Source organism: Cucurbita pepo, chromosome 11 (assembly GCF_057944985.1).
Source record: "Cucurbita pepo subsp. pepo isolate OVF chromosome 11, ASM5794498v1, whole genome shotgun sequence".
In the NCBI taxonomy this organism is placed as follows: Eukaryota; Viridiplantae; Streptophyta; class Magnoliopsida; order Cucurbitales; family Cucurbitaceae; genus Cucurbita; species Cucurbita pepo.
Genome location: NC_141808.1, coordinates 5,034,189 through 5,056,465, shown reverse-complemented (window position 1 = coordinate 5,056,465; position 22,277 = coordinate 5,034,189). Strand labels below are relative to the sequence as shown.

General features: G+C 33.4%; 3 protein-coding genes across 3 annotated transcripts; all 3 read left to right on the top strand.

Annotated features, from left to right (window-relative positions):
• The first annotated feature begins 7,157 nt into the window (after positions 1 to 7,157).
• LOC147790141 (exopolygalacturonase-like) lies at positions 7,158 to 8,213 on the top strand. The gene is made up of 5 exons (XM_087128335.1): positions 7,158 to 7,292; positions 7,378 to 7,423; positions 7,508 to 7,680; positions 7,786 to 8,112; positions 8,169 to 8,213. Exons 1-5 carry the CDS (start codon positions 7,158 to 7,160, stop codon positions 8,211 to 8,213), a joined length of 726 nt encoding a protein of 241 aa, XP_086984461.1.
• Positions 7,786 to 8,738, top strand: LOC147790140 (exopolygalacturonase-like). Its single transcript, XM_087128594.1, has 2 exons — positions 7,786 to 8,304; positions 8,396 to 8,738. Exons 1-2 carry the CDS (start codon positions 8,215 to 8,217, stop codon positions 8,657 to 8,659), a joined length of 354 nt encoding a protein of 117 aa, XP_086984720.1. The 5' UTR covers positions 7,786 to 8,214; the 3' UTR covers positions 8,660 to 8,738.
• An 11,461-nt stretch (positions 8,739 to 20,199) lies between these two features.
• LOC147790139 (exopolygalacturonase-like) lies at positions 20,200 to 21,846 on the top strand. The gene is made up of 4 exons (XM_087128576.1): positions 20,200 to 20,355; positions 20,441 to 20,743; positions 20,849 to 21,367; positions 21,459 to 21,846. The coding sequence occupies exons 1-4, from the start codon at positions 20,221 to 20,223 to the stop codon at positions 21,720 to 21,722; spliced, it is 1,221 nt and encodes a 406-aa protein (XP_086984702.1). The 5' UTR covers positions 20,200 to 20,220; the 3' UTR covers positions 21,723 to 21,846.
• Positions 21,847 to 22,277: the final 431 nt, after the last annotated feature.

The window sequence follows — 22,277 nt, the reverse complement described above, 5'->3', positions numbered from 1 at the left end:
ATGACATGAATGAAAGGAAAAACGAAATGATTCTTATTATATGTTATGATTTTAAGCTATTAGGCATTTATCAATGTCATGTGCATTAGGATATTTCCTCGTTATGTTATGTTAGTACAGACGCATACCTTCGATATTTTTGTTCATCATCATATCATGTGAGCCTTTCACTCTGTGGTGTCCGGCGACGCATTAGCGTGTTTAGCTAGATGAAGCTAGACCCAGCGGTACGTATACGAGTCTGCCTGCTAGGTTCATGTGTGCGTGTGTGGGCCGTGTATGGGGAAGTACCACACATCCAACCCTACCTAAACTGGGCAGAACTCAAGCTCATGATACGCTGTTTTAAAAGATAGGTTCCATCATGTATGTGTATGTTTGCATTACCTGACTCCAACGATGAGATTACTTACTCAGTATTTACTAAAATACTCGAGCTACATGCTACCCTTATTTTTCATGTAAAGGTAAAGCGTCCATGCACGGATAACGATGAATGCTGGAATGGTCATAGAAGCTGAGATAGGACGGTAGTATGCATTATTTTCAATTAATAGTTCCATAGTTAGCTTTTTCAATTTTGTACTAAAAATCTATGTTAATGTTTTATTTTGACGACGTTATTATTTTTATTTATTGTTTTAAATTAAACATATAAGTTCATGGCTTCGTTTAAAATGTTTTATTAAGATTTTCGCATATGTTATTAAAGGTAGGCATGTAATGACGTGTCTGATCTAGGTAAGAAAATGAGGGGCGATACACTTTTACTTAGACAAATTAGATTAACCTCATAAACCTTAGTTCCTCAAACTACCATTTCATTAGGTGGGTTAAATTGATTTTTTAAAGTTAATGATCAGTTTTTTAAAATAATTAAAAAAAACTAATCCAACTTCTAAGTCTATTTAATGTAACGTCGGACTAAGTCAACTCAATTCCTACTTACTGATGTTTACTTTCAATCAACTAAAACTTTTATTTATTTTAGGTTACAATTACATAATGGCTAATTATAGCCATTAAGTATAAATGTTACCACTCTTGGAATGACTTGAGTAGTTTCATTTTGAGGCTATATGAAGCCATGTATGTTGTATTTGTAGGGAGACTTGAAAAATATAGTAAAAGAAGCATTTGTGCTTTTCTTTAGCCAATGGCTAAGTTTATTTGCAATTCTATGTAGTTTAGGTTGCATGTAGAATCATTCAAGCTCGACATGATCAATCTTGCTTGTGGAGTGATTCGAATCTCAAACAAGTGTTCTTGCGTTGAGATATTTGATTAACAAGAATCATTCAAGCTAGACATGATCGATCTTGCTTGTGGAGTGATTCGAATCTCAAACAATGTTCTTGCCTTGAGATATTCGATCAACAAGGTAATCTGAATCTTATTCCCCTTGTAGTTGATTCCTTATCTTATCATTTGGTATCAGAGCTTCAGGCTCAAGATCGGATATATGTTTCCTTTGAGTTTCTTTTCAATTTGATATTTATTTATTTTTATTTTTTTAGTTTTTAATCGACCCAGAGTTTAAAATTCAATCTTTGCTCTATTTAAAATTTTGAGAGGTGAGAATGAGAGTTTCATTTGTGTAAATGAGTGCAAAAAGAGTGGCCTAAAATTCTTTTAGTGTATACTTGTGAGAGAGTGGTGTGAGGTCCTTTGTATTTCCATAACTAATTTTTTGGAGCAAAGTTTCACAAATAGATTTGAGGATGAATCCTCTTGAAGAAGTGGAGAATGATATGAACCAAGAGACATCCATCATACAAAAAGCTTCAATGAAGATATGAAGAAAATATTGTTGAAATTATCAAAAGATATTTCAATTCATGTCACGTTAAAGAAGAATGAAATTTCTTGTTATAAATTTTGGGTGGATTTCAATTTAGAGTTATTGTATTTCATTAATATACTTTAAGACTTTTTATTTATTTTAGGTTACAATTACATAATGGTTAATTATGGCTATAAATGTTACAACTTGCCTTTACTAGTTTCATTTTGAGGCGATATAAAGTCATGTATGTTGTATGTGTAGGGAGACTTGGAAAATATAGTAAAAGAAGCATTTGTGCTTTTCTTTAGCCAATGGCTAAGTTTATTTGCAATTCTATGTAGTTTAGGTTGCATGTAGAATCATTCAAGCTCGACATGATCAATCTTGCTTGTGGAGTGATTCGAATCTCAAATAAGTGTTCTTGCGTTGATATATTTGATCAACAAGAATCATTCAAGCTAGACATGATCGATCTTGCTTGTGGAGTGATTCGAATCTTAAACAATGTTCTTGCCTTGAGATATTCGATAGGTAATCCGAATCTTATTCCCCTTGTAGTTGATTCCTTATCTTATCACTCTTTCTAGTTTTGGATAGGGTTTGATGCATGGTACTTTTTCACTCACGGCCCACGTACACGCTCATGGACCCATTAGGCGGGCTCGTACACGTACCCCTTGGGCCTGACTTGGTTGGGACAAAATATTACACGTCACTGGATGCCTCAGAAAAGGAAAGACCCACATGATATCATGACAAACATAAATATCGAAGGTACGCATCCGTACTAGCATAACATTACGGGGAAGTATCCCGATGTACATGACATACATACATGCATGAGGTCCCATGATTTTCATTCCTAACATTCCTAACATAATAGTTGTTTCGTTTCGTTTCTCTTCCCCTCCATAACATATTTCATATATGGATCATGTATACATGGCATATATCACGTAATCCATCACATAACTTATATGGTAAGACATAACATTTCATACATGACATTTAATTTCATTCATAATATAGTGTAATGGATATCACATGCATACATGGCAATACAAACAGCATATAAGCATCACATAATTAATATGATGCATGCACCATCATACATCAACCAATTAGCTAACTCCAACCGTAAGACCACTTCAAGTTTGGCTTTGGCCCAAGTGACTAATTACTCGATAGCCGCTTCGAAAACTATATTCCAATGCTTAATTCTCACCTATATCAATTCATATAACATGCTTACGGCATATAAACCTCTTAGCCTAACTAAACATGATGATTATTCCTACAACTAACTAAATTTGGATAGATAGGAGTCTTACTGATCTCAAATGCCTTAGATAAGGTAAAAATGGTTTTAGGAAGGTCCAAAACTTAGGAAATGGTATGTAATTTTTAAACGAGCTGTCTAAGCTAAGAAGTCAAGTCCACTGCGCCGCCAAGCCGCGTCAACGCGGGAATATGAGGCGGGTCATTATTCAAGTTAACTGCGGGCTGTATGGGTTGGGTTGAGTCACACTGGGCTGACACGTTATGGGATGGACTGCTTGTATTAGGCTGTGGGCGTTGTAGAAGTGTGGTTCACCTATAGCAGAGGCCCGAGAGAGATACGACAACCTAAAATCCAAGATTTGTCTCCCTTACCTGCCCAGGTCCGTAAATGTGTGGATTTGGATGTGTTTATAAGGGATGAGGATGTGAATTTAAGGGAGGGTTGTGTTGGTTACTTTTGCAAAAATAATGTCTCGCCGGAAATCGCGAGATATCGGACCAGATTTAAATATATATATTTTAATTCCAAACCATTACATTATCTCAAAGGCTAAATCCATTGAAAACAAATTAAATTTAATTTTAAGCTGCTTGAAACATTTAAAATGTAAACTCATTAGGAAATTCAAACCGTGAATGTGAAGGACCTGACCGTAATAACTTTCAATTTTTCATAGGATGGATAATGTTTAAACTCTAAATAAATTTTTTTAAATCAAATTATTAATTACGAGATTTTAAGACATAAATTCTCATGACATTTCTTCAGATTAAACACCAAGTTTATGCACATTGGAACTAGTTGATCTATAATGTTTATCCGTCATTCCTGTTTTCTTGGAGATACACTATAGATTGAACCAGTTGATATATTAATGAAACTATCCTTTCTCATCTATTTCGATCAAATAGTGCGTCAATATTATTACTTATAAAGTTTTGCTAACTCTACGAAAAATATATTCTTAACGTGTTAGATTAATCTGATTAGACATGAATTTAATAGCCCTTGGATAACGTTGGAACATGGGAATAGTAACATATGAAATGCTCTAATGCATCGCCTACCATAATAAACTTATTACAAACGTCTAAAAGTTCTTTTAAGTGAGAAGGATAACTTGGATTATTTTATTTTTAATAGATTTAAATTACTTTCGTCTATTCCTTTTCAATAGGTCTATTTTTGTCCCAAGGGCTCATCTTAATCTCTTCATTTTCATTTTCCTCTAATCGTTCCTAAAATATAGTCTACATGTATTAAATGGATTCCATTATGTATAAATTGTAGGTTAAAATTTTGCAAACTGAAAGTCAAGTAGTCGTGTTTAAAAAGTATATAGACCAAAATGAATCAAATTTAAAAATACAAGAACAAAAAACAACGAACATTTAGAACGTAGAGATGTTAAAATGATCAAATGTCAAAGGGGATCCATATAGTAGTTAAACCATACATGTCTAATATCTATGTTGAATAAAAGAAAACTTGGATACAAAAATGGTACTAATTCTATAAAATTTGCTACTCTTTGTAAGGTAGTAACTCAGCTTCGTATGGAGTAATATGCATCTATACATATGAAGAAACCAACTAATTATTCTCGAAGCTTGTTTGGATTGACCTTTGAAACTCTTTAAAATATTTTTAAATGTAAGAAAATATACTTTAAACTCATGCATTTCCTTGAATATACGGAAATTAATCTCAAAATTTTGTTTGTCTAGTTTTTTTTTAGATTCTAAGAAACCAAAAAATTAAATAGATGTAGCTTATAAATATTTGAACTTTCCATTTGTGTTTAATAAATCTCTGACAAAATTAAATTTTTAAAAATTAAAAGATATGTTACATATAAATTTAATACAATATCGGCCTTACTCGAAAGTTTGATTCACTGTTCTTACTATTGACACAAATTACCGGTCTAGGTAGGATCCCTAAGTCTCCAACTCAACTACAAAGTCATCTGGATCACATTACTTCACATTTATCTAAAAACAAAAATTAAAAATAATTTTGACAGTAATTAATTTACTCCTCAACTAGCTAACTTATCATTAACAAATTTTATTATTTTTTGGAAATATTTTAAGTTTTATTCCCAATGGGTTATTCTTAGGCTTTTGGTGTGGATAAAGTCCTCCATCCAACCATTACCTTGGCTCCTAGTCTCATCTACTAGGACCTCCCCGTTGATATTAAGGTGTTCTAGAAACCTTAAGTTTTATTTGTTGGCTCTATTTATGTTCACTACAAATTTTAGACTCGTACGTAAGGCTCACTCTCAGTCAAATACGGTTTGTCCACTAAATTCTCAGGTCATAAATATTTATTGTTCCCAACTTGGCACGCATCGCATTGGTTACGGGTTTTGCCGGGATTAGTAGACTAAGAATACTCATTCACATCTCCATATCGTAAATAGTTCATAAGCATAAACTAGAGTCGTACATCATACTTACCAATCACGATTCTCTAATATGCTCACATTTTAGGCATGGATTCATGATTATTATTATTATTATTATTATTATTTAACTCGTGCCATTTACATACATTCAACGTTTCTAGCTCTTAATCCCATGGTAACATGCTTGTTTAGGAGCTTCGAGATACTACTTACATGAATCGTCAATTCCTTTCCTTTCATAATTGTTCATAATATGGTAATTTCGTCACAAATTCTCTTAATTTGACCTATATCTAATGATTTTCAAGGTTAGTATAAGCTAATATTGATAAAACAGGTCAAAAGGAGTTGAACAGAACGAGCTGAAACTTGAAATAAGCCTCCACCACCCACATGCGTACTACACTCGTTGCCCACATGTCCCACTCCTTGGTTACTCGCACCTCCACGTGCGCGTGAAGCCTGTGCACTGATGCGTCGTTCAACCTCGAAATAGCCTGAAATTCTAATTTTTTTTCATCATTTCATTCCATACCCCTTACATGATATCCACTAACTTCATAATTCACGGTGGGTTATCATCCCAGAAAGTTAAATAATATCTTCGAGGATAACACCATTGGGCTCAATTTTGTTTCTCTTCTTGTTTCCTTTAGAAAAGAAACTTTAAAGGAATTCATTGACAAAAGGAACAAGAACAGCCTAAGGAGGTAGAGGGAACCGTGCCCAAACGCTACAACCTATTTTCTGCAAGAGACCGCATAAAGATCCAAAAAAATCACAGCTGAAGGGGATCTTGATCAATCCAAGTGTACTCCGCATGACGTATCACAAGCAACCCTACAACTTCATTCAACCGGAATAATTGAGAAAACAACAGATAAAATTCTATACATTTATATTGATTCTAGAGCGGATTCTAAAAAATAGATTACAAATTTTCTAGAGCTGATTCTGAAAAATATACGGCAAGTGCGCCCAATAGAATGTATCAATCACGTAACAAGACATGTGAAGAATTGAGAGAAAATTGGATCGAGGGTTTGTCCATTAGGATTGGAAATGGACAAGCCCGACTAACCAATTGGGCATGAACGGGCCTCGACCGACCAATATTGCTGAAAAATGACTAAAGAAATTTTTTTTCCATCACATCGTTTTAATATATTTTTGATACACGCTAAAAACAATAAAATCAAAAATATTTATTCTCATCGATATATTTCTCGGGAGAAAAAGAGGAGAACTTGTGAGATAGGAATAAAAGTAAGAAAAGTAGAGAGTAATACTATAGAGTTTGAAAACTAATATATATAAATGTATATATTAAAATTTTGATAAACTCTCTGAGGATAATTTTTATCGTGTTCTTTTGTTGAAAATTGTAGGATGTACATTTATCTAATATATAAATTTAATGAAGGAGTTATGTTCAACCAAACCAAACCAGTCCTCCCTCCTTTAAGGTAAAACTAATTATAGGGCCTGCCTTAAACCACGTAATTATCTTTTAACAAATTTAGCTAGTTTGAATTGGTTATTTTTGTGTTTGTATATAAAGAGGGTTTGAGTTGGTGAATGCATTCAAATCAATTCTTATTCCTAAGAAGTTTGAGAATTTGTACCAAAAGAAAAGAAAATAAGGTAAGGTAGAAGAGACAGGTGAACTAGAAAGGATGGGATTGATATCAAAGTTTATGGCATTAATATCACTGTTGCTATTGTTGGTGTCTAATGCTACCGTTGATGCTACTAGCGGTGTTTTTGATATTACGACATTTGGTGCCAAACCTAATGCTGATGCTACTAAAGTACGTGTACATTTGTTTAAGTTGATAAACGAAAATTTCATTTTGTACAAAATATTTTTCTCAAATGAAATGGTTGAATTCACAGGCTTTAGCAGATGCATGGAAGGAAGCATGTGCTTCGGCTACTCCAAGTAAAGTATTGGTTCCAAAAGGAACTTATCAATGAGGAGAATCCAGGCTTAAAGGTCCATGTAAAAGTCCTATTGAGCTTCTAGTTGAAGGAACATTACAAGCTTCTCCTACCGACACGGAAGGAGATGGGTTGCTTGTTATGGAATACGTCGATCATTTGACATTGTCTGGTACTGGAGTTTTCGATGGCCAAGGAAAAGCTGGTTGGGAAAAGAATGATTGCCACCTGAAGAAAGAATGCAAAAAGCTTCCCATGGTAAATTCTCGTACTACTTTAATTATAAAAAGAACTCATAATCTGGGTTAGCATTATATGCTTTAACATGGGAGTGTTTTTTCTTTGTTTGTTTAAAATGGGCAGAATTTGAAGTTCAATTTCATCACAAATTCGATAGTGAAGGACATAACTTCGTTGGATAGCAAGAATTTTCATATCAATGTTTTGGCCGGCAAGAATCTTACCTTCGATCACCTGAAAATTACTGCACCACACAATAGTCCCAACACCGATGGAATTCACTTGGGCGATTCAGAAGACGTTTACATTCTCAATACCGCAATTGCAACGGGAGATGATTGTATATCTGTGGGATACACTAACAGAAAAATAACCATTAGTGATGTTACTTGCGGACCGGGACATGGCATTAGCATAGGCAGCTTGGGCAAGTATAAAACTGAAAAAGAAGTAGTAGGAGTTACAGTGAAGAAATGCAAATTAATCGGTACTACAAATGGTGTCAGGATCAAATCATGGCCAGATTCTGCCGTCTCATACCCAGCCTCTGACATGCATTTTGAAGATATTGAAATGGAAAATGTTGCCAACCCTATCATCATAGATCAAGAATATTGTCCATGGAATCAATGCAACCGAAAGGTGTGTATTAAATTCGAACCTCGTTGGTTTCAAACTTATTTTCTTTTGAACAAGTATTAATTAATGTTTAATGTTTATTTTGAACATCCAGGTTCCATCCGCCATTAAGATTAGCAAAGTTAGTTTCAAGAATATCAGGGGTACATCTTCTACTCCGGTTGCAGTCAAACTTGTTTGCAGTAAAAGTAATCCATGTGAGGGGGTGGAAATTGCTGATATTGACCTCACTTATAGTGGTAAAGAAGGGCCAGCTGTGTCTGAGTGTGCAAATGTGAAACCGACCGTTTCTGGAAAGCAAAACCCTCCCATCTGTGCTAAACCAGCGCCACCTGAGACCACTCCGTCGACTGATTGAATAATCTTTTAATGCCGACAAATGTTTCAAACCATTCTTCCTATCATTTTTATTTTAGCTTTCAAAATTCGATTTACAACATGCCATGATGTTGGGCATGTTTTCAATAATTCTATTTTTATACTGTAATAAAGTCCTCCTACATAATTGACATTACTTTTGCTTTGAAGGAGGAGAAGACCAGAAGACCATGAATTTAGTATCACGCTGTTTGTGGAGGTTCCTTACAATGGAAAAATTACAAATGGAAAGTATTAATAAATAATTTTAAAAATACAGCAATAAGATTTATGGAATACACCATTAAAATTTCAAAATCTGTTATATAAAATATACCGTTTATAAAAAGAAATATTAAGGACAAAGTCTCCCTTTATAATTTAATTCAAAATAAACTATCATTGGAATTAACTTAGAAAATAGGGGTAGCAAACTAGAAAGATCTTAATAAAGGAAAATAAAATCATAGGTATTTCATTAGTTCATAAGAATAAGTACCAAAATAATCAAAGCTATCAAGAAAAAGGCTATTCTTATAAGAAGAGTTTTGCTGAATCCATTGCAATATAGCAAAAAACGAATGAAAATAAAACCAGCAATCATTATGATTTGCTTGTTTTGGAAAATATCTTACCATTATGATTTGCTTGTTTCGAAAAATATCTTATCCCAGAGGGCGTAGAGAGTTTAGAATTCTAATTTGAATAGGAATACAGGATTTTACAATGCAAACAAGGTAAAAACTAGTTTTAGATAAAAGAAGGTAAAAACTAGTTTTAGATAAAAGAAGGTAAAAACTAGTTTTAGATAAAAGAAACCGACATGTTAGATATAAAAACAATTCTAGAAATAGTTGAAATATTCTAAAACAACTGAAAACTGGGAGGGATTATTTGTAAACATATCACAATTTTGTTGGGTGAGGGAGAAGTCAAAAAAAAGTTTTAAGGAGAAAGGGAGAAGTACTTTGGGTCCGATTCAGCCTCCATTGGTCACTAAAATGTCAGCTTATTAGTAGAAAGCCTCCATTGGTCACTAAAATGTCAGCTTATTAGTAGAAAAGCTTTGACGAGGATGAAGATCGACGGGAGAAGCCTCACCATGAGAGGCCCCTACTCTCTCTAGTCAAAATGTTAGAAGCACGTGCTAAAAAAACTGAGTAACGATCGATGTTTTTCGAAGGTTTCCTTAGGAGGAATGATCAAGCTTGATGATTTAGAATAGAATGTCGAAGAAAAGGAGTTATAAAATAGTAAAAAAGTGCTTAAAGAAACCCTAATCCAGAACGTTTCAAGCACGTGCTAAAAAAATTGAGTAACAGTTGATGTTTTTCGTAATTTTCTTGGGGAATGATCAAGCTTGATGATTTAGAATGGATGGAACAAAAAAGGAGTGTATAAAACAGTAAAAAAAGTGTTTAAAATCGAAACCCTAATTTTCGACATTCTATTCTAAATCATCAAGGTTGATCATTCACCAAGAAAATTTCGAAAAACATCAACGTTACTCAGTATTTTTAGCACGTGCTTCAAAAGTCCCGAATTATGTTTTTCGAAATTCTCTTGGGGAATGATCAACCTTGATGATTTAGAATAGAATGTCGAAGAAAAGGAGTGTATAAAACAGTAAAAAAAAGCGCACCCCAAGATTCCGAAGGTTTACAAGAAGATCAAAAAATACGACCTGCTTCTGTAGCTGTCCTTCCTTTCCTCATTGCCGAGTGTTTTGATTTTCGATAAGGTGAGGTAGAATTGTGTGTTTGATTTGTAGATAAGGTGGGGTAGAATGTTGTGTTTTTATTCCCGAGACTAGGTCCTTCTGAAGCCTTACTCGCCGACTCTTTTCATTTGAATAGAAAGGTAAGAAACACCGGAATACGATACTCCCTTCCCCTATTTACTGAAAGAATCGAAACCCGGCTGGCTTTGCCTTCCTACTTACTGAATGCTGAATGTCAAAGCAAGGAAAGACTCTATTCCATAGCTTCTGCTTATCCTCGCTTGCCCACCGCTTAGCACGCATACATGTTCTTCTTCTTCTATCGGATTAGTAAGCCAAAACAAACCGATGAATAAAATCTAAACGCCAATCATTTCCAACATTTTCGACCCTTAAAAAGTTGTTTTTGACATTATTGAGGCCATTTTAAGTCTGTAGGACTCCTATTTGCTCAAATTTAATATTTTTTTTTAGCTAAAACTAGGAGTAATCAATATGTTTAGCTAAACTAAGTTTAATACTATGTCCTAAGAACACCTATAAAATAGTTAGGGAGGTTAGACGAACACGACTCTCCACAATGGTATGATATTGTCCACTTTGAGCATAAGCTCTCGTGACTTTGCTTTGGGTTTCCCCAAAAGGCCTCACACCAATTGGATAGAGTATTCCTTGTTATAAACCAACGATCATTCCCTAAATTAGCAAATGTGGAACTTTCATCGTTCAACAAGGGAATCTCGGCTAAACAAGTGAGTGACTCTACATTTGTTGGTTGGAAGGATTGTATGATGAAGCATGCTTGCCCTGTGGCCCCTACATGCACACAATTAGGAATGTTATGCTATTTTAAGTATGTTATGTGATGACCTATGAGGCCATGTTATGAATGTGTGTGATGCCATGCTACGTCATGATATGTAATGCCATGTGAAGCCATGTTATGAATGTGTGTGATATAAGTCGTGATAAGTACTATTCATACGTGATTCATATGTGTACTATGACATGAATGAAAGGAAAAACGAAATGATTCTTATTATATGCTATGATTTTAAGCTATTATGCATTTATCAATGTCATGTGCATTAGGATATTTCCTCGTTATGTTATGTTAGTACAGACGCATACCTTCGATATTTTTGTTCATCATCATATCATGTGAGCCTTTCACTCTGTGGTGTCCAGCGACGCATTAGCGTGTTTAGCTCGAGGAAGCCAGACCCAGGTGTTGGATCGGTATGGCAACCCTAGAGGGGGGGTGAATAGGGTTTTAACGATAAAAGTGTTTAAACGTGATTAATTTTTCTAATGATGAAACTTTTTACAAATAAGTAAAAGATGATAATTACTATAACAAAGTAATTTAGGTCAAAACAATAATCAAGTAGAACATGCAATAAATCACAATAATAATTTTGAAATTAAATAGAAAAGAGTCAGAGAAAATGATACCGTAGTTTTATAGTGGTTCGGTCAAACTCGACCTACTCCACTCCCCAAGCGCCTCTTGGGAATTTGAATAAAGAACTTTCTCGACTCTTTCCACGGATCTGAGCCAAACCGCTACACCGCTCTTTTTACGAGTTCAAGAGCAAACTCAATCCTTTCCACGGCGCAGGATCAAACCGATACAAGTATTTGAGTTTGATAATAACACACCACAACTCTCTCAAAGAGTAGATTTACAATTTGGGATACTCACAACTATTTCCTCACAATACAAAAATAATCCCTCTCAAGAATAAGATGAAAAGAAATAAACTTGTAAGCTTGGAGAGAGCAACAAACAATGGAGACTTTGAACAAATGAGGATTGGAGAATGTATGTAAGTTGTGTATTTTAAAATGTGGGGAATATGAGTTTATATAGAGGAGAAAAGTGGCAAAATGTAGGATTGAATATTGACCATTGGATTGTGTTAGGAATAATGGAAGGTGGAGATTAAAAGTAAATAAATAAGAAATTTTTCTAAATTCATTTATTTCAAAATTTTAATATAATAGTAATATAATATAATAATAATAAAAAGTTATGTGAGTAACGGTCAAATGAAATTCAAAATTTATTATAAATATAATAATATAATAATAATAAAAACTATGTGAGTAACCACCAAAATTTTAAAATATAATAATATAATAATATAATATTGTAATAATAAAAATCGATGTGAGTAACGGTTAGATTCAAATTTATATTTTGTAAAAATAACTTTATTTAAAAATAGAGTAATAAGAAAAACTCCACCATTTGTTACTCTCCCAAAATCATAAATGTCATACTTTGATATATTTTGATTTGTCCATCATTTTGATTTTGCTGCCACATCATCACGTCGGGTATGTTGTCTCGACTGTAATTTCTTCGTTTTAGCTCTGATTTGAGTAATTGAAAAGTCGTTGAAATTGTTATTCCCGACCTTATACTGTGGACAGTTCAAAATACTGAAAATAATTAATAATTAAAAAGTAGGTTTGTTATCATCAAAACATCAATTAATTGATTGAAATTAATTAAAGTGAGATCAAGGCCAAAAAGCCAACACCAGGGGTACGTATACGAGTCTGCCTGCTATGTCCATGTGTGCGTGCGTGGGCCGTGTATGGGGAAGTACCACACATCCAACCCTACCTAAACTGGGCAAAACTCAAGCTCATGATACGTTGTTTTAAAAGATAGGTTCCATCATGTATGTGTATGTTTGCATTACTTGACTCCAACAATGAGATTACTTACTGAGTATTTACTAAAATACTCGAGCTACATGCTAGCCTTATTTTTCATGTAAAGATAAAGCGTCCATGCACGGATAACGATGAATGCTGGAATGGTCATGGAAGCTGAGATAGGACGGTAGTATGCATTGTTTTCAATTAATAGTTCCATAGGTAGCTTTTGATTTTTGTACAAAAAAATCTATGTTACCGACGACGACATTATTTTTATTTATTGTTTTAAATTAAACATGTAAGTTCATGGCTTCGTTTAAAATTTTTATTTAGATTTTCGCATATGTTATTAAAGGCATGCATGTAATGACGTGTCTGATCTAGGTAAGAAAATTAGGGGCGTTACACTATTACTCAGACAAATTAGATTAATCTCATAAACCTTAGAGGTTGGTTAAATTGATTTTTGAAAGTTAATTATCACCTTTTTAAAATAATTAAAAAAAACTAATCCAACTCTAAGTCAACTCAACTCCTACTTACTTACAGATATTTCCTTTCAATCAACTAAAATACCTTAATCTATATAAAACTATCCATAGAGTTTCCTCATAGTCAATTTTTATTTTAAGTTCGTTATTATGAATTATTATATTTATATTAATGAATGAAAGTAATGTTAAGCTAGGTTTTTAATTCTATCTCAAACTAATTTACTTTAGGAATAATCTTGATATTTTACTATTTTCAACAGTTTAAAACAAAACATTATCGGTAATGCCCCTAATTTTTTTAGGTTAATTAGTGACGTTACCCTAGCATGCTTTAATCACATAGGCAGAAATTCATATAAATACTTTTAAAATAAAGGCATTGACTTACATATTCAGTTCGAAACATAAATAAATATAACATGGTTTTTAACATAAAACAAATTGGCACAAAACACCTACCAACTACTAATTAAATTCAAATTCAATGCTGCTGTCCTATCATGATCTATCCTAACTTCCATGGTCTTTCCAGTGTTTATCGTCATTCGTGCATGAGAGTTTTGGCTTTACTTAAAAAATATAAGGTAACATGTGACTTGAGTATTTTACGAAATTCTCGGTAAGTCAACCCACTATTGGAGTTAGTAAAGCAGTCACACACAATACATGATTGAGATCTATCTTTTAAAACCGTAACATGACCTTAGGCTCTTTCTAGTTTCGGATAGGGTTTGATGCATGGTACTTTTTCACTCACGGCCCACGTACACGCTCATGGACCCACTAGGCGGGCTCGTACACGTACCCCTTGGGCCTGACTTGGTTGGGACAAAATATTACACGTCACTGGATGCCTCAGAAAAGGAAAGACCCACATGATATCATGACAAACATAAATATCGAAGGTACGCATCCGTACTAGCATAACATTACGGGGAAGTATCCCGATGTACATGACATACATACATGCATGAGGTCCCATGATTTTCATTCCTAACATAATAGTTGTTTCATTTCGTTTCTCTTTCCCCCCATAACATATTTCATATATGGATCATGTACATGGTATATATCACGTAATCCATCACGTAACTTATATGGTAAGACATAAAATTTCATACATGACATTTCATTTCATTCATAATATAGTGTATTGGATATCACATGCATACATGGTAATACAAAGAGCATATAAGCATCACATAATTAATATGATGCATGCACCATCATACATCAACCAATTAGCTTACTCCAACCGTAAGACCACTAAAAGATTGGCCTTGACCGAAGTTACTAATTACTCGACAGCCGCTTCGAAAACTATATTCCAATGCTTAATTCTCACCTATATCAATTCATATAACATGCTTACGGCATATAAACCTCTTAGCCTAACTAAACATGATGATTATTTCTAACATAAGTCCTACACCTAACTAAATTTGGATAGATAGAAGTCTTACAGATCTTAAATGCCTTAAATAAGGTAAAAATGGTTTTACGAAGGTCCAAAACTTAGGAAATGGTATATAATTTTTAAACGAGCTGTCTAGCTGAGAAGCCAAGTCCACTGCGCCGCCAAGCTGCGTCAACGCGGGAATGAGGCGGGTCATTATTCAAGTTAACTGCGGGCTGTATGGGTTGGGTTGAGTCACACTGGGCTGATACGTTCCGGGATGGACTGCTTGTATTGGGTCGTGGGCGTTGTAGAAGTGTGGTTCACCTATAGCAAAGGCCCGAGAGAGATACGACAACCTAAAATCCAAGATTTGTCTCCCTTACCTGCCCAGGTCCGTAAATGTGTGGATTTGGATGTGTTTATAAGGGATGAGAGATGTGAATTTAAGGGAGGGTTGTGTTGGTTACTTTTGCAAAAATAATGCCTCGCCCGAAATCGCGAGATATGGGACCAGATTTAAATATATATATTTTAATTCCAAACCATTACATTATCTCAAAGTCTAAATCCATTGAAAACAAATTAAATTTAATTTTAAGCTGCTTGAAACATGAAAAATGTAAACTCATTAGGAAGATAAAACCGTGAATGTGAATGTTAGTTTTGTATGGATAGTTGAATATACTTATGGACTTTTCCTAAATCGATTAATGCAATGTCGAGAATTCAGGGGTATAAAACTTTCTATGACGGATTTTTCATGATGAAATTTATATGACATTCTGAGTTAAAATAAATATAAAATCTTAAATTTAATGCTTCCAATATACTTAAACCATCAAGTTTGCAAATAACATATTACAAATATGAAATTAAAATGCTTACCATGTGACAACATTACTTCAACAATAATTATTTTAATGTATTTAAAATACATTAATTATTTTATTAATGTATTATAATATAATTTTTTTTGTGAGTTGATATAGACCACGTATTAAATATTAATTTGAACTCTGTAATAAATAAACCATTTTTCTTTTATATTTAATATGTTTATGAACCTACATGTCACTTATTTAAATTCTTCATTTAATAATCATTCACTAATTATACGCCACTCCACGATAAATTTAGAGTTGCACTCCTATACGCTGCACGACAAGTTGTTACATAGATGAAATTATTACTAGATCCTTTAAGAGCTTATCGTAATTATGGTTAGGTCAAACGTTTGTTTTGCCCTTGTAACTATATTTAAGTTGTTAATTACCACAAATTCTTGAAAGAACAATTGTTTATGATCCAACCATGATAAGAGGGTAGGGACCTTTTATTCAAGTTCTCATGTCATCACTTAGAAAACTACTCTTTTACTTACTTGATATTAAAATAACTGAATTACATCTCATAAGACATGTCCTCAACTCTCTGTTTGGTTAGTCTCTAAAATGGAAGACATATTGAATTGGTTAGGAAAGTTGTTCAAACCTTGCAAATCAAATGATAAACCCTAATAAGTAGAGTTCGTAACTCACTTAGAATTAAGATCGAGTTGCATATGATCATACGGTAAAATATTAATCTTCTCAAGTAAAAAATTTATTAGAAAGAAAAATGGATAAATTATTTTGGTTTAGTCCTACACAAACTCATTCTACGAGGTATCTCTACTCATATTTTCACTTGAAAGACTTGGATCAAATCATTTGTAACAATCGTGGCTCATAACAACAATGTTATCAGAATAAAGCACCCAACTTTATCCATATTTTATAAACCATTTATATTACTACTTAAACATGATCTTTCCAGAGGTCCACGACGTGACACTAATAACTTTCAATTTTTCATAGGATGGATACTCTTTAAACTCTAAATAAATTTTTTTAAATCAAATTATTAATTACGAGATTTTAAGACATAAATTCTCATGACATTTCTTCAGATTAAACACCAAGTTTATGCACGTTGGAACTAGTTGATCTATAATGTTTATCCGTCATTCCTGTTTTCTTGGAGATACACTGTAGATTGAACCAGTTGATATATTAATGAAACTATCCTTTCCCATCTATTTCGATCAAATAGTGCGTCAAAAATTATTACTTATAAAGTTTTGCTAACTCTACAAAAAATATATTCTTAACGTGTTAGATTAATCTGATTAGACATGAATTTAATAGCCGTTGGATAACGTTGGAACATGGGAATAGTAACATATGAAATGCTCTAATGCATCGCCTACCATAATAAACTTATTACAAACGTCTAAAAGTTCTTTTAAGTGAGAAGGATAACTTGGATTATTTTATTTTTAATAGATTTAAACTATTTTTGTCTATTCCTTTTCAATAGGTCTATTTTTGTCCCAAGGCTCATCTTAATCTCTTCATTTTCATTTTCCTCTCATCCTTCCTAAAATATAGTCTACATGTATTAAATGGATTCCATTATGTATAAATTGTAGGTTAAAATTTTGCAAACAGAAAGTCAAGTAGTCGTGTTTAAAAAGTATATAGACCAAAATGAATCAAATTTAAAAATGCAAGAACAAAAAACAACGAACATTTAGAACGTAGAGATATTAAAATGATCAAATGTCAAAGGGGATCCATATAGTAGTTAAACCATACATGTCTAATATCTATGTTGAATAAAAGAAAACTTGGATACAAAAATGGTACTAATTCTATAAAATTGGCTACTCTTTGTAAGGTAGTAACTCAGCTTCGTATGGAGTAATGTGCATCTATACATATGAAGAAACCAACTAATTATTCTCGAAGCTTGTTTGGATTGACCTTTGAAACTCTTTAAAATATTTTTAAATGTAAGAAAATATACTTTAAACTCATGCATTTCCTTGAATATACCGAAATTAATCTCAAAATTTTGTTTGTCTAGTTTATTTTTAGATTCTAAGAAAAAAAAAAAAAGTTAAATAGATCTAGCTTATAAATATTTGAACTTTCCATTTGTGTTTAGTAAATCTCTGACAAAATTAAATTTTTAAAAATTAAATGATATGTTAAATATAAATTTAATACAATATCGGCCTTACTCGAAAGTTTGATTCACTGTTCTTACTATTGACACAAATTACCGGTCTAGGTAGGATCCCTAAGTCTCCAACTCGACTACACAGTCATCTGGATCACATTACTTCACATTTATCTAAAAACAAAAATTAAAAATAATTTTGACGAGTAATTAATTTACTCCTCAACTAGCTAACTTATCATTAACAAATTTTATTATTTTTTGGAAATATTTTAAGTTTTATTCCCAATGGGTTATTCTTAGGCTTTTGGTGTGGATAGAGTCCTCCATCCAACCATTACCTTGGCTCCTAGTCTCATCTACTAGGACCTCCCCGTTGATATTAAGGTGTTCTAGCAACCTTAAGTTTTATTTGTTGGCTCTATTTATGTTCACTACAAATTTTAGACTCGTACGTAAGGCTCACTCTCGGTCAAATACGGTTTGTCCACTAAATTCTCTGGTCATAAATATTTATTGTTCCCAACTTGGCACACATCGCATTGGTTACGGGTTTTGCCGGGATTAGTAGACTAAGAATACTCATTCACATCTCCATATCGTAAATAGTTCATAAGCATAAACTAGAGTCGTACATCATACTTACTAATCACGATTCTCTAATATGCTCACATTTTAGGCATGGATTCATGATTATTATTATTATTATTATTATTATTATTTAACTCGTGCCATTTACATACATTCAACGTTTCTAGCTCTTAATCCCATGGTAACATGCTTGTTTAGGAGCTTCGAGATACTACTTACATGAATCGTCAATTCCTTTGCTTTCATAATTGTTCATAATATGGTAATTTCGTCACAAATTCTCTTAATTTGACCTATATCTAATGATTTTCAAGGTTAGTATAAGCTAATATTGATAAAACAGGTCAAAAGGAGTTGAACAGAACGAGCTGAAACTTGAAATAAGCCTCCACCACCCACATGCGTACTACACTCGTTGCCCACATGTCCCACTCCTTGGTTACTCGCACCTCCACGTGCGCGTGAAGCCTGTGCACTGATGCGTCGTTCAACCTCGAAATAGCCTGAAATTCTAAATTTTTTTCATCATTTCATTCCATACCCCTTACATGATATCCACTAACTTCATAATTCACGGTGGGTTATCATCCCAGAAAGTTAAATAATATCTTCGAGGATAACACCATTGGGCTCAATTTTGTTTCTCTTCTTGTTTCCTTTAGAAAAGAAACTTTAAAGGAATTCATTGACAAAAGGAACAAGAACAGCCTAAGGAGGTAGAGGGAACCGTGCCCAAACGCTACAACCTATTTTCTGCAAGAGACCGCATAAAGATCCAAAAAAATTACAGCTGAAGGGGATCTTGATCAATCCAAGTGTACGCCGCATGACGTATCACAAGCAACCCTACAACTCCATTCATCCGGAATAATTGAGAAAACAACAGATAAAATTCTATACATTTATATTGATTCTAGAGCGGATTCTAAAAAATAGATTACAAATTTTCTAGAGCTGATTCTGAAAAATATACGGCAAGTGCGCCCAATAGAATGTATCAATCACGTAACAAGACATGTGAAGAATTGAGAGAAAATTGGATCGAGGGTTTGTCCATTAGGATTGGAAATGGACAAGCCCGACTAACCAATTGGGCATGAACGGGCCTCGACCGACCAATATTGCTGAAAAATGACTAAAGAAATTTTTTTTCCATCACATCGTTTTAATATATTTTTGATACACGCTAAAAACAATAAAATAAAAAATATTTATTCTCATCGATATATTTCTCGGGAGAAAAAGAGGAGAACTTGTGAGATAGGAATAAAAGTAAGAAAAGTAGAGAGTAATACTATAGAGTTTGAAAACTAATATATATAAATGTATATATTAAAATTTTGATAAACTCTTTGAGGATAATTTTTATCGTGTTCATTTGTTGAAAATTGTAGGATGTACATTTATCTAATATATAAATTTAATGAAGGAGTTATGTTCAACCAAACCAAACCAGTCCTCCCTCCTTTAAGGTAAAACTAATTATAGGGTCTGCCTTAAACCACGTAATTATCTTTTAACAAATTTAGCTAGTTTGAATTGGTTATTTTTGTGTTGGTATATAAAGAGGGTTTGAATTGGTGAATGCATTCAAATCAATTCTTATTCCTAAGAAGTTTGAGAATTTGTACCAAAAGAAAAGAAAATAAGGTAAGGTAGAAGAGACAGGTGAACTAGAAAGGATGGGATTGATATCAAAGTTTATGGCATTAATACCACTGTTGCTATTGTTGGTGTCTAATGCTACCGTTGATGCTACTAGCGGTGTTTTTGATATTACGACATTTGGTGCCAAACCTAATGCTGATGCTACTAAAGTACGTGTACATTTGTTTAAGTTGATAAACGAAAATTTCATTTTGTACAAAATATTTTTCTCAAATGAAATGGTTGAATTCACAGGCTTTAGCAGATGCATGGAAGGAAGCATGTGCTTCGATTACTCCAAGTAAAGTATTGGTTCCAAAAGGAACTTATCAATTAGGAGAATCCAGGCTCAAAGGTCCATGTAAAAGTCCTATTGAGCTTCTAGTTGAAGGAACATTACAAGCTTCTCCTACCGACACGGAAGGAGATGGGTTGCTTGTTATGGAATACGTCGATCATTTGACATTGTCTGGTACTGGAGTTTTCGATGGCCAAGGAAAAGCTGGTTGGGAAAAGAATGATTGCCACCTGAAGAAAGAATGCAAAAAGCTTCCCATGGTAAATGCTCATACTACTTTAATTATAAAAAGAACTCATAATCTGGGTTAGCATTATATACTTTAACATGGGAGTGTTTTTTCTTTGTTTGTTTAAAATGGGCAGAATTTGAAGTTCAATTTCATCACAAATTCGATAGTGAAGGACATAACTTCGTTGGATAGCAAGAATTTTCATATCAATGTTTTGGCCGGCAAGAATCTTACCTTCGATCACCTGAAAATTACTGCACCACACAATAGTCCCAACACCGATGGAATTCACTTGGGCGATTCAGAAGACGTTTACATTCTCAATACCGCAATTGCAACGGGAGATGATTGTATATCCGTAGGATACACTAACAGAAAAATAACCATTAGTGATGTTACTTGCGGACCGGGACATGGCATTAGCATAGGCAGCTTGGGCAAGTATAAAACTGAAAAAGAAGTAGTAGGAGTTACAGTGAAGAAATGCAAATTAATCGGTACTACAAATGGTGTCAGGATCAAATCATGGCCAGATTCTGCCGTCTCATACCCAGCCTCTGACATGCATTTTGAAGATATTGAAATGGAAAATGTTGCCAACCCTATCATCATAGATCAAGAATATTGTCCATGGAATCAATGCAACCGAAAGGTGTGTATTAAATTCGAACCAAGTTGGTTTCCAACTTATTTTCTTTTGAACAAGTATTAATTAATGTTTAATGTTTATTTTGAACATCCAGGTTCCATCCGCCATTAAGATTAGCAAAGTTAGTTTCAAGAATATCAGGGGTACATCTTCTACTCCGGTTGCAGTCAAACTTGTTTGCAGTAAAAGTAATCCATGTGAGGGGGTGGAAATTGCTGATATTGACCTCACTTATAGTGGTAAAGAAGGGCCAGCTGTGTCTGAGTGTGCAAATGTGAAACCGACCGTTTCTGGAAAGCAAAACCCTCCCATCTGTGCTAAACCAGCGCCACCTGAGACCACTCCGTCGACTGATTGAATAATCTTTTAATGCCGACAAATGTTTCAAACCATTCTTCCTATCATTTTTATTTTAACTTTCAAAATTCGATTTACAACATGCCATGATGTTGGGCATGTTTTCAATAATTGTATTTTTAAAATTTAGGAGAATTAATACTTAACAATTCTATTTTTATACTATAATAAAGTCCTCTTACATAATTGACATTGCTTTTGCTTTGAAGGAGGAGAAGACCAGAAGACCATGAATTTAGTATCACGCTGTTTGTGGAGGTTCCTTACAATGGAAAAATTACAAATGGAAAGTATTAATAAATAATTTTAAAAATACAGCAATAAGATTTATGGAATACACCATTAAAATTTCAAAATCTGTTATATAAAATATACCGTTTATAAAAAGAAATATTAAGGACAAAGTCTCCCTTTATAATTTAATTCAAAATAAACTATCATTAGAATTAACTTAGAAAATAGGGGTAGCAAACTAGAAAGATCTTAATAAAGGAAAATAAAATCATAGGTATTTCATTAGTTCATATTAATCAAAGCTATCAAGAAAAAGGCTATT

What these genes read in the sequence shown, in the direction of transcription:
- LOC147790141 (XM_087128335.1), top strand. Translation starts at nt 7,158, where the DNA reads ATGGGATTGATATCAAAGTTTATGGCATTAATATCACTGTTGCTATTG. An exon ending in AATGCAAAAAGCTTCCCATG is followed by an intron (nt 7,681 to 7,785) that starts GTAAATTCTCGT and finishes TAAAATGGGCAG; the next exon opens with AATTTGAAGTTCAATTTCAT. An exon ending in AGTATAAAACTGAAAAAGAA is followed by an intron (nt 8,113 to 8,168) that starts GTAGTAGGAGTT and finishes AAATGGTGTCAG; the next exon opens with GATCAAATCATGGCCAGATT.
- LOC147790140 (XM_087128594.1), top strand. Translation starts at nt 8,215, where the DNA reads ATGCATTTTGAAGATATTGAAATGGAAAATGTTGCCAACCCTATCATC. An exon ending in GGAATCAATGCAACCGAAAG is followed by an intron (nt 8,305 to 8,395) that starts GTGTGTATTAAA and finishes TTGAACATCCAG; the next exon opens with GTTCCATCCGCCATTAAGAT.
- LOC147790139 (XM_087128576.1), top strand. Translation starts at nt 20,221, where the DNA reads ATGGGATTGATATCAAAGTTTATGGCATTAATACCACTGTTGCTATTG. An exon ending in CTAATGCTGATGCTACTAAA is followed by an intron (nt 20,356 to 20,440) that starts GTACGTGTACAT and finishes TTGAATTCACAG; the next exon opens with GCTTTAGCAGATGCATGGAA. An exon ending in GGAATCAATGCAACCGAAAG is followed by an intron (nt 21,368 to 21,458) that starts GTGTGTATTAAA and finishes TTGAACATCCAG; the next exon opens with GTTCCATCCGCCATTAAGAT.